This window comes from Emys orbicularis, chromosome 3, assembly GCF_028017835.1.
Source record: "Emys orbicularis isolate rEmyOrb1 chromosome 3, rEmyOrb1.hap1, whole genome shotgun sequence".
NCBI classification, from domain to species: domain Eukaryota; kingdom Metazoa; phylum Chordata; order Testudines; family Emydidae; genus Emys; species Emys orbicularis.
Window position 1 is genome coordinate 6,455,559 of NC_088685.1, and position 15,601 is coordinate 6,471,159.

The following is a 15,601-nucleotide window of genomic DNA, read 5'->3' on the forward strand; positions in this document are numbered from 1 at the left end:
TCAGGCTGCGAGTCTGATGTGGACAAACGGGAACCCAGATGACAGATCCATCCAAGTCACAGCCACTTATGGGCTAAACTAGATCCAATCTTCTGCCAAAGTATCAATTTCCTACAGGAAGCCAATTCACCCCTCTGAGAAATTGACAGATGAGACAGAAGTGAAATAAAGGGCAGGATGAAGAAGTGGGCGACAGTTCCAAGAAACTCCCGGGTTTGTGTTTCCCATCGAGCGGACTGGGAAAACCAAGCTGTTTTAAAAGAACCTCGACTGGGATCTGGTTCCAGCCATCGCTGCTCGGAGCGATCGTTCAGTTCTAGGGCTCAGATGTCACTTTCCCCGAGCCTTTTCCCAACGCCACTGCTGCACTTCCCCCTTTGTCTGGAGGGCCTGACCCCAAGCTGAGTCTGTGGGCTTCGACGCAGACTCACAAGTCAGGCTGGACTTACGTTTTCCTGGTGTTCCCTAGTGTTGAATCGGACTCAGTACGTGGGAACATCAGCCAATTAGATCCCAACTGACCTGCCCTGTAACTAGAACCCACCTGTAGGGCTGGCTCCTCCTTGGCTAGCTGATTTTGCTCCTCGATTTGAATCGTTTCCTGTTTTATGGGTCTGGTTTTCGCGACCGTCAGATCACCCTTGTCCAACCCGACCGACAGCAGCAGCAAACGACTACGCCCTTATCCGAACACATCCTTGTTAGCAGAGCAGGCCCCTCTGGCCAACGGAGGCGGCGATGCCCTCCCGGCGCGCGACCTGCCTACCTGTGGTCTTGATAACGGCCTCTTGGAACATCCTCTCTTCATGCTCCTTGATGATCTTGGTACTGACGACGGCACAGTCGTAGCTGCCCGTCAGCTCATAGTCAATGCTCAGCCGCAGCTGCCTCAGCAGGGTGTTGAACACTTCCAGCACAGTCGGTCCTGAGAAGGGCAGAGAGGGCAGGCAGAGGCATTAATCAAGAACACCACCTAGCTCTTAGAGCGCTTAAAGGTCAGTATCATTAGCCCCAATTTACAGATGGGGAAACTGGGGCAAAAAGAGGGGAAGGGACTTGCCCAAAGTCACCCAGCAGGCTAAGGGCCGAGCCAGGAATGGACCCAGACCCAGGCCAGCGGTCTAGCCACTACACCACATTGGTCCCATTCAGCCAATGCTGCTACCCCTCCTGGGACATGCAGCCCCACTGTAAGTGAGAGGGAGCTGGTCACACTGGGATGTAACCTGACAAAGAAGAGGCCATCCCAGGCTTATGCTCTTCAGACCCCCAGCAAAGACACCGGGCCATGGTGGAGAGTGCCACAACTCAACCCTCCCCCCTCCCACCAGTATGAACCTCACACTTCTACACTAGCAAAGATCCCACATCCAAGGATCATTTCCGAGAGCTCAGCCTGGGGTTTGCCAGCGCAGACGGGACCGAACGGGGCTATCGATTTGTTAGCAATCTGCGGTAAAGCCCTTGTTAAACCCAACTCAACTCAACGGGGAGTTTGGCCACAACTTTTATTGGATGAACTTCTGTTGGGGAGAGACAAGCTTTTGAGCCACCCCGAGCTCTTCTCCGGGTCACCATCTCTCTAATAGCCTGGGACCAACACGACTCCAACTACGCTGCCTACGAAAGAGAACCCAGCAATTTTGCTATGGAGATGCACTCAGCCGCACGGACTTGTCCAGTCTTCAAGGTGCAAAGCATGCTGGGACTCAGGACACCTAGGCTCCGTTCCCAGCTCTGCCCTCTACCTGCTGTATCATCTTGGGCAACTCACTTCACTGCTCTGTGCCTCAGTTTCCCCTCCCATCCTCTCTCTCTCGTCTATTTCGATTGCCGGCTCTTTGGGGCTGAGACCATCTCTCACTGCGTGTTGGTGAAGCGCCTAGCACAAAGAGATCCTGTACTGCCAACAACAACTACCTGGTTTCTCCGAGGGTCTGTGTGTATCTGGTGCATCTCTGGCCAGAATACACGTGACCACATCCTTTTAAGGACTATAAATACAAGAAAGAAAGACACAGAAAAGAGGGGGAGGGGGAGGAAATGTATGCAAAAGCAAAGCCCAGTAAAATCCTGATGAGGTGAAACCTCCTTCTCTAACCACCTGCCTGCTCAGCTCCTTGTTCTACTGACCCCATCTCATTAGCTGCTTTTTGCAAATGGGGAAACAGGCCCAGACTGGTTAAGAAACCTACCCTAGACCACACAGTGGGGCAGTGCCAGAGCCAGGAACTGAACCTAGGAGTTCAACTCCCAGTCCCCTGCAACAGACATTAGACAACGCCCCCTGGCCTGCTGGGCTTGAGACACTGAAGCTCAGAGGTGGGAAACCCACAGCCCCAGGGAATCCAGGATTTAAGATAGGTTTCAGAGTAGCAGCCGTGTTAGTCTGTATCCGCAAAAATAACAGGAGTACTTGTGGCAGCTTAGAGACTAACAAATTTATTAGAGCATAAGCTTTCGTGGGCTACAACCCACATCTTCGGATGCATATAGAGTGAAACATATATTGAGGAGATATATATACACACATACAGAGAGCATGAACAGGTGGGAGTTGTCTTACCAAGTCTGAGAGGCCTTGATTATCACTTCAAAAGTTTTTTTTTCTCTTACTTAATTGGCCTCTCAGACTTGGTAAGACAACTCCCACCTGTTCATGCTCTCTGTATGTGTGTATATATATCTCCTCAATATATGTTTCACTCTATATGCATCCGAAGAAGTGGGTTGTAGCCCACGAAAGCTTATGCTCTAATAAATTTGTTAGTCTCTAAGGTGCCACAAGTACTCCTGTTATTTTTGCAGGATTTAAGAGAGTCTGATAAACAGACAGAACTAATTCATCTGCGTTTTTGTCCCGCTGTGTGTCAGGAGGCCAGGAGTGCAAGGGGTATGGAGCACAGGACTCCTGGGTCTCTGCTCCCCACTGCTAAGCAGGAGGAACGCCCCCGTCCCCAGGATTCTGCGATTCTACCGCTCGAAGCAGGAGCGCTGAGCACAAGGGAATCCACAGGCGGTTGCGCTATCCACATGCCAGCAGCTCTCCTGTAAAGCCCATAATCCCAGTCTGCATGCGCTCAGCTCACCCCGTATAACCAGCCAGCATACCAGCGCACAGGGCCAGCTGAGCTCAGGCAACATTAGGGGCACCTCCCTCGGCCCACCCGGGTCAAGGGAGTGCGGCTGCTGCCTGGGGTGGGAGCAGAGGCAGACCCCGGGTGTAAAAGCCTTGCCAGGGAGTCCGCCTCTCCAAACACACCACTGGCCGCTCTCAGATCTTTCCAGCCGGGAGTCAGAACAAACCGAAATCAAACCACTCTCCCCCCCGAAGCTCGGACACTCCCTGCTCTCTGACCTGGTGCCCACGGTGCCAGCTGCTGGCAGTGCAAGGGGAAGCAACAAGCCAGGCTGAACCGTTCCCTGATGACACAGCACTGCTGGCACCAACAATCCATCAGCCCCGTGTCTGCCTGCCTCATTTCCTTCCCAGTTGCGTAGGGGTTTTATCCCCAGCTGGCATCTCTGCAATGCCCCAGCCCGTTAATGGGTCTCGAAAGGAAACTGACTGAAATGCTTCCAGTCACTACAGTGCAGAGGCCTGCGCTGGGCCAAGCTTTCACCACGGCTCCCAGGGCTGCCATCTCCAGCTCCTGAGAACCAAGCTCCCACCGTGCCTCTCAGATCAATGACTGCTGCAGGGAATCACTCCAGCCCGGAGAGGCAGAAGCAGGCGCAGGCGCTGGAGGGAAGGGGAAAGCCATGGGAGGGCCGGACTGGATCCCTTCCTTACCCACTGATCCCGAGGCCGCGATGACAGCTGCCTCCGACAGGACCTCCACGATCCCAGCCCGCACCGTGGCCGCGCTCTTGCTGTTGGCATCCAGGTGTCCCAGGAGTTGCTGGATCACCAAGTGGGAATGCTGAGGCTGGAAGGAAAGCGGAGAGTGAGCCGCGCTGATAGATGCAAGCTGAGCCAGGCCGACCTTCGCGGTCTGGGGGCAATTCCTGCCTCGGACATCGGCGCAAGAAAGGAAGGCCTGGCAGTCAGCACCTGGCGGATGACGCCCACGCGAGGGCAGAATCCAGCGTTCCCATAGCAGTGCCACCTCTACAAAGGCAACAGCAAGGAAGGCAGCGGAGCTAACCGGAAGGTGCACAGGGAGCGGGGTCACTTCTGCACAGAGCCTTTCCTGACCACACAATGGTTGTCATGAAATATGGACACACACAGCACTGAACTATTGATCTATGTTTGTGGAACCTTCCAGACCAGGCCAAATTCTGTGCCCGCCCGCAGCCCATGTAATACCACGGACGCCAGGGAGAGGGCAGCAGGAAGGTGAGTCAGTGGCCAATCCTGCAAGCGCTGAGATCAATTGAACACCAGTGAGCGATAAACGTGTCATTCCTAACGGCACCCACTACCTCGAGCTCAGCGGATCGTTCCATGCACGCATTAGCACGGCCACAGACATGCAGGTATGACAGGTCGCCTGGGAGGACAGAATCAGGGACCTGCAGCACCAAAAGCACTGGTCTCTGCCACTCCATCTCAAGGGGACCATCCTTAACGAGGGGCAAGTAAGAGGCTGGGGCCAGCCAGTAGAAGAAGATGTGCTCACACAGACTGCACCTGTATATTTATGGAAAGAGGCGCAGGGAAATATACTGTGTAGAGAACAAGCGTCACTGATCCAGGAATACACTGGATGACTTTTCGAGCTACCAAATAGAAATGGACGTGCAGAATGGAAACATACTTACGAAAGTCTAGCACACGGAACGTTAGTCGGGAGATGTGCATATGGGGGAAATGATTTACAGGGTTTACATATGTATAAAAGCCACTGTCATGATTAATCCTGTATGCGGGGTGGTTGTAATCGGGTCAGTCCCTGGAATGGGTTCCCTAGGGAGGTGGTGGAATCTCCTTCCTTAGAGGTTTTTAAGGTCAAGCTTGACAAAGCCCTGGCTGGGATGATTTAGTTGGGATTGGTCCTGCTTTGAGCAGGGGGTTGGACTAGATGACCTCCTGAGGTCCCTTCCAACCCTGATATTCTATGATTCTATATTCGAAAGATGAGGTGGGGGAGGTCATATCTTTTAGTGGACCAACTTCTGTTTGTGAGAGAGAAACTTTCGAGCCTCACAACGCTCTTGTTCAGGTCTGGGAAAGGTACTGAGAGCGTCACAGCTAAATACAAGGTTAAATAGCTTAGCATTGCTCCCTTACAATATGTGCTTCCTACTTGTGCTAAACTATCTGTTTGACCTTGTATTTCGCTGTGACGCTCTGAGTATCTCTCACAGACATAAAGAAGAGCTCTGCGTGGCTCGTAAGTTTGTCTCTCTCACCAACAGGAGTTGGTCCAATAAGTGATTAATCCTGGGTACTTATGAAGAGAGAATGTATTGATTGTGTATCCTTCCAACGGGCCCTGCTGAGTTATACGCCCAGCATTTAGATTTTGTAAATATATATATATATATATATATATATATATATATATATATATATATATATATATATATATATATGGATTTTATAAAACCTAATCTAAAGATAATGGGCATCGGACAGTTTACAAGATAAAAAATGCAGTGAAAACAGGTGCCTTTTTTAAATATAAGCATTCCCCAAGGACAGCAGGGCTGAGCTGGCAGGAGAGAGCCATAAATCAAAATTAACTAGAAACAAAAGTGACACTGACATCTTAGGTACCCTATCACTGTAGTATCTAATAGAATTATCCTGACCACATCACTGTGAGGCAGGGCAGTGCTACGATCGCCATTGTACAGATGGGAAACTGAGGCACGGGGAGGCTAAGTGACTTGTACATGGTCCCACAGGAAGCCAGCGGCTGAGCTGGGAATTGAAACCTGGTCTCCGCAGCTAGTGCCCTAACCGCCAAGCTGCCCTTCCTCTCCGTTCGCCCTGCTGTGCAGAGTGGAAAAAGGATAAATAACCAATGCACTGGATGAAACGTACATGGGCTAAGTGACGATAAAGAAGGGAAGGGAGACGACAATCCAGACAGAAATATATTTTCATTGGGACTCAAACAAAGAGATCATGGAAACATTTCTAATTACCTTTCCAGTATCCTACACACGAGGGTCAAATTCTCCCCTCACTTATCTCCATGCAACATCTTGCTAAGCCACTGGGGCTCCGCGGGAGTGACTGAGTGCAGAATTTGATCGTTTTCTCCTGTCTGCACAGTTTGTGCTTAGCCGTGGGCGGCTCCGTTCTCTTTCTGCGGAGACAGGCGGCGTGCTCTGATGGAACGGCAGCAAGCTGGGAACAGGTAGCTCCCAATGGCTCCTGTGACAAGGTTTTCCACCCTATTGCCATGCCACCTAACTCAATGGGAGCTTGCTTTGCACTAACAAACAGGGAAAGAACGGCTCCCAAGGGAGAGAGACAGGCTGTATTCTGGTTCCCCCATGCACACGGTCCTCTAGAGCGGCATTTTATTAGCTTGCAGGAGAGGGTTGTTAGCCCTGGCCAAATTCCAAGGTAGGTAATTGACCTCTGCCTAGGTAACCCCTCCCTGATATAGCAATTGTGGATGGGACCCCCAGCCTAAAGCATTACTTCTTGTTATAGCTGCAAAGCCCAGGCAGTCCAAGACAGGAAATCTCAGGGTCAAATTCTGGCTAGCCCCAAGTGGGTGCACAAGGAAGGGCTCCAGGAGTTGCTTGCCAGGGGTTGGCCAGAATCCCATTAGGAAGCATATTCCCTGCTAGCCACTTCACATGCACCAGCTCCCTGAAGAGGGCAGGGCCATGGTCCTGTTGCCCGAACCGGCTAGCACGGCTGGGAGCACACTGAACTAACTACCACTCCAGCATGAGCGCCCCAGGAGCTCTGGCTGTGTCAGCCTGAATTCCTCCTGGGAGCTCCAGCCTCATGACAGGCCTTCTTAGTCCTTCTCCGGCGTGCAGGGCAGGATCCTGACACACAGCACAGCGAGGGGCTCTCATTATTTACCGCACCGGGCTGCGAGCATGTCTAATGAACAAGGGAAGGGAAAGACAAAGGCAGGAACAACAGGACCAGGATTCCACGTACTCCCCGATCCTACAGTCCCGACTCAGGCAAACTCTCACCGACTGAATAACAGGTTTAGGATCAGTCACTAGTGCCACAGGTAAATCACGGAAGTAGTATGAGCTAGCGGTTAGAGCACAGGACTGGGACCCAGGAGTTCTGGCTACTAATCCTCAGCCTATGGCCTTGGGCAAGTCACTTAGCCTCCGTGCCTCAATTTCCCCATCTGTAGCATGGTGGCAACAAGCCTCCCCATCTTTGCAAGGTGCCATGTAAGGGTAAGGTATCAGTATTTATTTCAAATAAATTTGTTAGTCTCTAAGGTGCCACAAGTACTCCTAGTATTTCTATGTTGATGTAATTTGCAAAGAACCATCTGATAGCAAGCCTCTGTGTTGATACATACAGATTAGTTCCAGGGAATTACCCACACTGTTTTACATAGAGTGCAACAAATCTGTCCCTCATTGCCAGAGCACTGCATGCAGTGGTTACTCAGACTTTCACAGCGACAACAGGGACAGAAGCCAGATCCTTCTCCTCCAAAAGAACAGGCCTTCTCCACAGTTAGCAGCACCGGGCCACTGACACACAAGTGGTGCAGTTCGGATTCCTTCTAGCAGGGAGCACCGGGGCACACACTCACAATTCATTACCATACTGAAGCGACACAAAACGCCACCTCTCCGGCAGCTCACCTGAATGGAGTACATGATGATCTTAAAGCAGCGAATAGCAAACGTCTTTGGCTCCCAGAGCGAGTGGTTGTCTAGATGGCTTCAGGGAAAGAAAAAAAAGAGAAGAGTGAGTTTAGCAATTACAGAGGCTTGTAGGCTTGCTTGTACGACAAGCAAAGGCATCTCTTCCCTTTGCTCAGAGAGAACAGCAAACAAACAGCGTGGGAGGCAGGTGACACAGAAGCAGTCAGAGCAGGGAGCGAAAGGAGGCAGAGGAGCAAAGATCTGGAAGGGGGAGCCGACGTAGCATTGCAAACTGCCAGCTAAGGATCAAACCCTGTAAAGAGCTAATTTGTCTGCCATTTTCCCAATTCCCTCCCAGCCTCAGGAGTTGCTCACTTTTAGGGGTTAGTCCACAGCTTGTGCTCACTGACTTTGCCCCTGTATGGCTGGGCCTGGGACCCAGGAACTCCTAGGTCTTTATCCCAGCTCTGCCATTCAGTCCCTCTGTAACCGTGGGCAAATCGTTTAGCTTTTCTGTGCCTCGGTTTCCCTCACCAAACTGGGGCTGATAGTTACCCGCCCACCAGGGAAGTAGGTAATGTCCTCCTCCCAACAACTAACACGTATACAGCACTTGGAAAAGTGCAATGCCCTAGGTATTGGAACAAATCCACAGCCCCCAAGCCATCAGAGCTGTCATTCTGCTCCAGGCTGCGGCCACTAACTTCAAAGCAGCAGCAGAGATGGAACTCGGCTCGTCCTGATTCGGAAACGCAGGCCCCACTGCCACTTGAGCTAAAGGAGACTCTCCAGAACCCATGAGCAGTCTAAGGTTTATGACACACAGCTGAGTAGATCTGATCACTTGATGATTACCTGTTCCGTTCGTTCCTTCTGAAGCACCTGGCATTGGCCACTGTCGGAAGACAGGACACCGGGCTAGATGGACCTCTGGTCTGACCCAGTATGGCCGTTCTGATGTTCTTATGATTCCATTACATACAAAGAGACACCAGGGGTATGTCTAACCTACAACCTTAAGTTGACCTATGTTAGGCCAACTTACAGCTATTGCAGTAATTACTGCGGTGGCTGATGTCCACATTACCCTCCTTCTGTCGGTGGTGCGTGTCCTCACCGGGGCACTTCCATCGACTGAAGAGGGGCAGTGTGGGGGCCTGAGAGCCAGGGCTCTCAGATCCGTGCAGCTCCTTGCCAGGAGCCCAGCTACCCTCTGGGCGTCTCACCTCCCCACTCCCAGCCAGGAGCTGGGGTACAGTCACCCAGGGTTTCTCACTTCTGGCAAGGAGGTCTGCGCCCGGGGTCCGGTCAGCTGCCGTACTCCCCGTGGGGAGCAGGAAGCCAGGACCCCAGGGGGCAGCAGGGTTCCCAGTGCGGAGCAGGGAGCCTCTACGGCAGCCCAAGCCAGGAGCCTGGGTGGCAGCTCGGCTTGGAATAGAGACCCGGCAGCAACCCGGCTGGGGAGCCAGGAGCCAACTTTCTCGTCAATTTCACAGCCCCAGCTGAGCCATGAAATTGACAAGACCGCCAACAGCCGATGTAAGGAACACAGTGTTTATACAGACACTGCCTTGCCCCCACATACGCCCTACGCCTCTCCTGGAGGTGGAGTTACGATGTCGGTGCAGTGGGGTGCTTACCTCGGCGGGAGCAACCCTGTAGTGTAGACTCTGACATGGTTAGGTCGCCATAACCTGCCTTATGTTGACCTAACTCCGTAGTGTAGAACAAGCCTCACTAATTCACAGCAACATTATTGTTCCTTTAGATCAATAATACAAAAGGGTCCCACTCTGGGACAAAGGCGGAGGAGGAAAAGAGAACACAGAGAGCCAGAGGGTCCAGCACAGGAGAGATGTGGGCAGGGTGGAGGGACAATCACCTGATCGAGTGACTTACATGAGAACAGGTTTGATGGCGTTCTTAATGTTCCCATAAGCCGCTCGCCCCAGTAACTCCCGCAGGCACCTTTCTGCCAGCTCAGTGGGACTCTCTTTCTCCTTTTCAGTTGCTTGCAGGGGAGATGGAGAGCGGCTGAGAGAGAGCGAGAGAGAGATTAAGCCTCATCCGTAGAACCACTCAGTACAGCAGCAATCAAGGAGACCCATTTTCACACCCTCATTCTCCCGTCCCACAACGCGACGCTCTCGTTCTCTATCCAACACCGTGCTCCCAGCGCTGCTGCGAAGGACGCCGGCATGCAGAATATAAAAACCGCCCTTTGGAACTGGAACTCTGGGCCTACGATGAGAGTCATTCTGCCTCCCTAAACTCCAGCTACATCAGTGGCTCCTCACATCTCCTTCCAGGTCTGGCTCTGCACCACGCAGACTAGAACTGCTGTGCTCTGCTCCAGGGCAGCTGCGCTTCAGTGCTCAGCGAAGGGATCCCCTGTGCGCAATGAGCCTGTTGAACAATCTGGGCTCCTTTGAGATGAGAGGTGATCTATAAACAGAAGGGTGCTGACGATCGGACCCCGCCCACGCGGCCCTCCCCCTCCCGCGCAGATCCTAACCTTTACCAGCGCGGCGCAGCTCAGATGTACCATGGAATGGAGGCAGCCAGTGGGAAATTCCTCTTTTCCGACAAATTAGGGCTCCAAGTAAAAGAGCGCATTTGGTTGGGAGTTTAAGAGGTGCCTAGTTTATTCTGCCACGGGCCAGTAGGGGGAGCTCCGACTCTCCCCTTCCCCACCAAAACAACATGCTTTGTGCCTTATACACTCAGCCGGGAGTAACACGTTGGAATCGAAGATCCGAGCTCCTGATGAACCCAAACAGCAAGGGCTCTTTGGCTGTGATGGTGGCTGGCACTGATTGCTTGAGAAACCATCTCCTTCTAAATCACCACCCACAACAGCTATGTGCTTAAGAACCTACGAGCGGCCACACTGGGTCAGACCAAATGTCCATCTAGCCCAGTATCCGGTCTTCCGACAGTGGCTACTGCTAGGTGCCCCAGAGGGAGTGAACAGAACAGGTAATCATCAAGTGATCCATCCCCTGTCGCCCATTCGCAGCTTCTGGCAAACAGAGGCTAGGGACACCATCCCTGTCCATCCTGGCTAATGGCCATTGATGGACCCATCCTCCATGAATTTATCTAGTTCTTTTTTGAACCCTGTTATAGTTTTGGTCTTCACAACATCCTCTGGCAAGGAGTTCCACAGGTTTACTGTATGTTGTGTGAAGAAATACTTCCTTTGGTTTGTTTTAAACCTGCTGTCTGTTAATTTCATTTGGTGTCCCCTAGTTCTTCTGTTATGAGAAGGAATAAATAACACTTCCTTATTTACTTACTCAACCCCAGTCATCATTTTATAGACCTCTATCATATCCCCCGTTAGTCGTCTCTTTTCCAAACTGAAAAGTCCCAGTCTTATTAATCTCTCCTCATACAGAAGCTGTTCCATACCCCTAATCATTTTTGTTGCCCTTTTCTGTACCTTTTCCAATTCCAATATATCTTATTAGTGCCACCGGAAGATGGACGGGACCACGAGGGTGAGTGGGGTCAGAGCTTCCTTAGCCATTGGCCCATGACTGCGGAGCTCAGATCAGAGTGAGGAGAGATCCCAGTGCCTCGAGAACAATCTGAAAACACACACCGATCTGCCTTGGTTTCCTGACAATAACAGCCATCGCCCGGGGGTGGGGCAGGGAGAGAAAGTTAAAATACGAATCATGTTTGAAAAACATGTCTGGCACTCGGGTGCCATGGCGACGGGTACTGCACAAACCCCTGCGTAGGCAGCCAGACAGTGAATCAGGGACAAGGAGGCAGCAAAGCGCACAGCTCGCTGCTCCCAGCCAGCCCTGTGCTTCTGACCCCCGGCCCATGGGGCAGGAGATGGACCTTTGGTCTGCAGTGTGTATCTGTAGGAGACTGTCCATGTACCACAGACTCAGTAATTACAAAAACTAAACACATAGAATCATAGAATATCAGGGTTGGAAGGGACCTCAGGAGGTCATCTAGTCCAACCCCCTGCTCAAAGTAGGACCAATCTCCAGGCAGATTTTTGCCCCAGATCCCTAAATGTCCCCCTCAAGGATTGAACTCACAACCCTGGGTTTAGCAGGCCAATGCTCAAACCACTGAGCTATCCCTCCCTCTGCACCTGGGGAGCCAAATACACAGGTCTCAACCACTTCAGCTAACCCCTTTGATGGGAGCACTACACTGCATACTAAGCCTGGGTCTGTGGGACCTGCTGTTTGCAAGCCCGGGCTTGAGTGTCCTCACTGCACTACAATTGTTGGCTCCGGGTGTCTCAGCCCTGCTAATGCATCTGTCCTGCATTGGGCTGACCATTTAACGCAGGTCTGCAGCCTGAGCTATGTCCACACTGCAAAAGGAGAGGGCTTGGATCTATCGCAGCAGGACTTGGGCTCTGACCCACCCCCTTAGCAGGGTCCTGGGTCCTCAGTGCTTACTGTCCCGAGTCACACTGATTTGTGTGTGATCAGAAGGGAGACTCGGTCTCCATGCGCACTATAGGCATACCCAGAAAGGTTCCTTTATTCTTTCTGGGAGCCAACCACTAGAGGAGGGTAGACACCCAAAGCCAGGAGACTGCAGTGTTTTACACACCACAAATGCCTATTTGCATATGAAACATGGAGCTTTGTGCGCTCATTCAAAAATCAGACACCCCCCCCCCCCAGCCAGAACCTGCCCTCGCTTCACCCTATGCAAATCCAGAGCAACTCGCTGCCTACTCAAGAGTTACTCCAGATACACGCGGGCACCAGGATCTGGCCTTCCGCTTGGACCATTTGCTTATGCGAATGCCATGAAGGAGTTTTAAGCCTGAACACTTGATTTCTGAGGCATCTTTCCTAGCCGTCAAAATAAACCAGGCAGAATTCATGCATACGTCCCCTTCTCGCCAGTCTGTAAAAGCATCCAAAGAAGAGCGGGTGGAGGGATAGCTCAGTGGTTTGAGCATTGGCCTGAGTTCAATCCTTGAGGGGGCCACTTAGGGATCTGGGGCAAAATCAGTACTTGGTCCTGCTAGTGAAGGCAGGGGGCTGGACTCGATGACCTTTCAGGGTCCCTTCCAGCTCTATGAGATAGGTGATAATGATACACCTGAGTAATTTCCCTTAAAAATCCCTGTCTGCTTGTGAAAACCCAGCAGGCTGGGGCGGACACGCCTGAGCCATACGATGGGGAAGGGAGAGAGAGAGGTTTTACCTAATCTCCTGTCACAGCTTGCACGCTGTTTACGGGGCAATTACTCCTCTCTAAAATTGGAGTCAGAGAGGAGAACAAGCTGAGAGTCTTATCTGGCAAATGCACAGGTCTGTGCCTTCACCTTGACAGCTCTGCAAAGCAAGCTGAGCTGCCTCAAGCTTCCCTTCACTTCATCGATCTGTGCCTACGTTCCCCATCTGCAATGTGGGGATAACAACCCTGCCTTGTCTTGTCTGTTTCGATTGCAAGCCGCTCAGGGAAGGGACTGCTTCCTTCCAGGCGTCTGGACAGCAGCTAACACAACAGGGCCTCTAACCATTATCATCACAATGAAGAACTTTCCCAGCAGAGAGAAAACACCACAAACAAAAACTCAAGTTGCCTCCTTTTAAGGAAACTTCCGAAGGCCCCAAACTGTAACGCCCAATAACTATTGTGTGTTTGAGAGAATATAAGCAAAACAGAGAGCTGGTAGCCGGCTACAAGGCAGAGGGCGGGGAACCAGGGCTCGTGGTTCTGCCACTAGCTGGCTGCAGAACTTGAGAAAGGCACGGAGCGAATCACTGATCCGGGGAAACACTGGGTTTTTTTCTAGCAGAAACTTTTCAATTCGTTCAGTCAAAAGTGATTCCCATTCTCCCCCCCCCCCCCCGTTTTTTGTTTTGTTTCATTTTCAGGTTTGTTTGTTCAGTTTAAAAAAAACCCCAAACATTCTCGCGGGGGGGTTGTCAAATCTAGCTACATTTCAAAACAAAACCATTGTTTCGAAATGAAAAATCAAAATATTTAGTGTCTAAATGGTTGGAATTATTTTTTGTATTTTTAAATATGTATTTTCTTCTTTTTCTTTCCACCAGATTCGACCTAAATTTGCAAACAGTTTTGGTCCCCTGGAAAATGGATGTTTCATTGAATTTACCATTTGTCAAAAGAAAAAAGAAAAGAAAAAATTTCACCCAGCTCTACTTAAAGGTCACCTGCAATGGAAACAAAATGTCTGGATTTTTTTTTTTTTTTTTACACCTCTTTATGATGTACACAGAAAGCCTGCTGGGGGGTTGGGGTGCAGCCAGGGCCAGCTCCAGGCACCAGCCGAGCAAGCAGGTGCTTGGGGCGGCCAAGGGGAAGGGGCGGCACGTCGGGCTGTTCGGTGGCAATTCGGCGGCGGGTCCCTCTTGAAGGGAAGCACCTGCCACCGAATTCCTGCCGAAGAAGAAAGCGGCGTGGTGGAACTGCTGCCGGAGTGCCGCCGATCGCAATTGCGATCGCGGCTTTTTTTTTTTTTTTTCCCCTCCGCAGCTTGGGGCGGCAAAAACCCTGGAGCCGGTCCTGGATGCAGCTCAAAGGAAGATGGCTTTGCGGTTTTAGCCATCCCTTTTTTGTGACAATAGTAGGAAATATGGGTCAGGTCCTCAGCTCTGCAAACCAGTGTAGCTCCATTGACATCGATTTGCACCAGCTGAGGATCTGCTTCAACGTGTACACTGCGAATGAAACCAGACAGCTTCCAAAGGCTGGGTCCACTCATTTCTCACCCAGCAAGGACAGAGGGCGCTCCAGGAATTCAGACCCTTCCTCGCCGCTCGGGGAACAGAACAAGAGTTTGCTGCTACCCAGACTCTACCACTGGGGAAGTCTAAGCAGCGCCAGAAACACTATCTGCAGCTCTGCGCTCCCTACCGGGAAGGGAAAAGCAAACTCCCACCTCTCAGCCTCCTCTGCGTGCTGTAGGTTGAAGAGCAGCGAAGGCACGATTTTGTCCATATGCTGCGGGTCCCAGATGTTCGCTTGGAGTTCATCATTAACCGTCTTCCTCACCACCCCCTGCAGGCCTTTTATGCCAGACATGCGGATCCTGAAGGAAAGGATTAAAAAAACACACCACCACACGGATGAAACAGGGCTACCCATTCATTAGAAGGTCTGAACGCCGTGACTGAACAGCTGAGGGTTACCCATCCCTCAGGTGTGACGCTGGGCACATTCGGGGAGAGACGGTCGTCCAGAGATGAGAGCAGTGGACTGGCCATTCTTTTCCTCACTCTGCCAGAGGAATGTGATCTAGTGGTTAAGACAGGGAGTCAGGACTCTGGGCTTCCTTTCTCAGTTCTGGGAGCTCAGCCTGTTGGTTGGAACTCGAGCTGTTTGGAGGGAGGTTCATTCCCTTTCGTGGAGGATTTCGAGAGTTCAAAATCTGGGTTTGTTCCGATTGAGAGCAAAAAATTCTCTGCAAAAGGGGACAGAGCCCGGGCTTCAGGGCAGTCTGCCTGGTGGGCTGTCCCAGAGCTGCAGCCCCTGGAAGTCCAGACGGCCAAGGAGCTTCTAGGCTCTCTGCTCCCGTCAGCCCAGATGACAGGCTGCTGAAGAACCGGGGGGGGGCGAGCTGGCAGGAAACCCAGCAGGGTTCTCACGGAACTTCGTCAAATCGAACCGAACCCTCTCCACCGAATATTTCAAGCTTGACAAACTGGCAAATTCTAGTGAAAAGAATGTTTTGTTGGCATTTTCCCAACCCGCTCTAGTTAGAACAGGGTATGGCAGGGTCCAGGCTCTGGCTTCTCCTTCCAGCTGGGTCACGGAGTGATCCATGCAAGTCAATTTACTTCCCCGGGCCTCGGTTTCCCCATCTCTAAACTAGAGA

At 51.6% G+C, this 15,601-nt stretch overlaps 1 protein-coding gene across 3 annotated transcripts in view; it reads right to left on the reverse strand.

Moving 5' to 3' along the window:
• The window catches only part of EFR3B (EFR3 homolog B), a 68,338-nt gene that overhangs the window by 21,274 nt on the left and 31,463 nt on the right, over positions 1–15,601 (reverse strand). For all 3 annotated transcript variants that reach the window (XM_065400853.1, XM_065400854.1, XM_065400852.1), the window contains exons 4-8: positions 14,666–14,815; positions 9,661–9,795; positions 7,759–7,837; positions 3,794–3,929; positions 767–925 (exon numbers count right to left, since the gene is read on the reverse strand). In XM_065400853.1, coding sequence (XP_065256925.1) covers positions 767–925; positions 3,794–3,929; positions 7,759–7,837; positions 9,661–9,795; positions 14,666–14,815 — 659 coding nt within the window. The remainder of the gene's footprint in view (positions 1–766; positions 926–3,793; positions 3,930–7,758; positions 7,838–9,660; positions 9,796–14,665; positions 14,816–15,601) is intronic.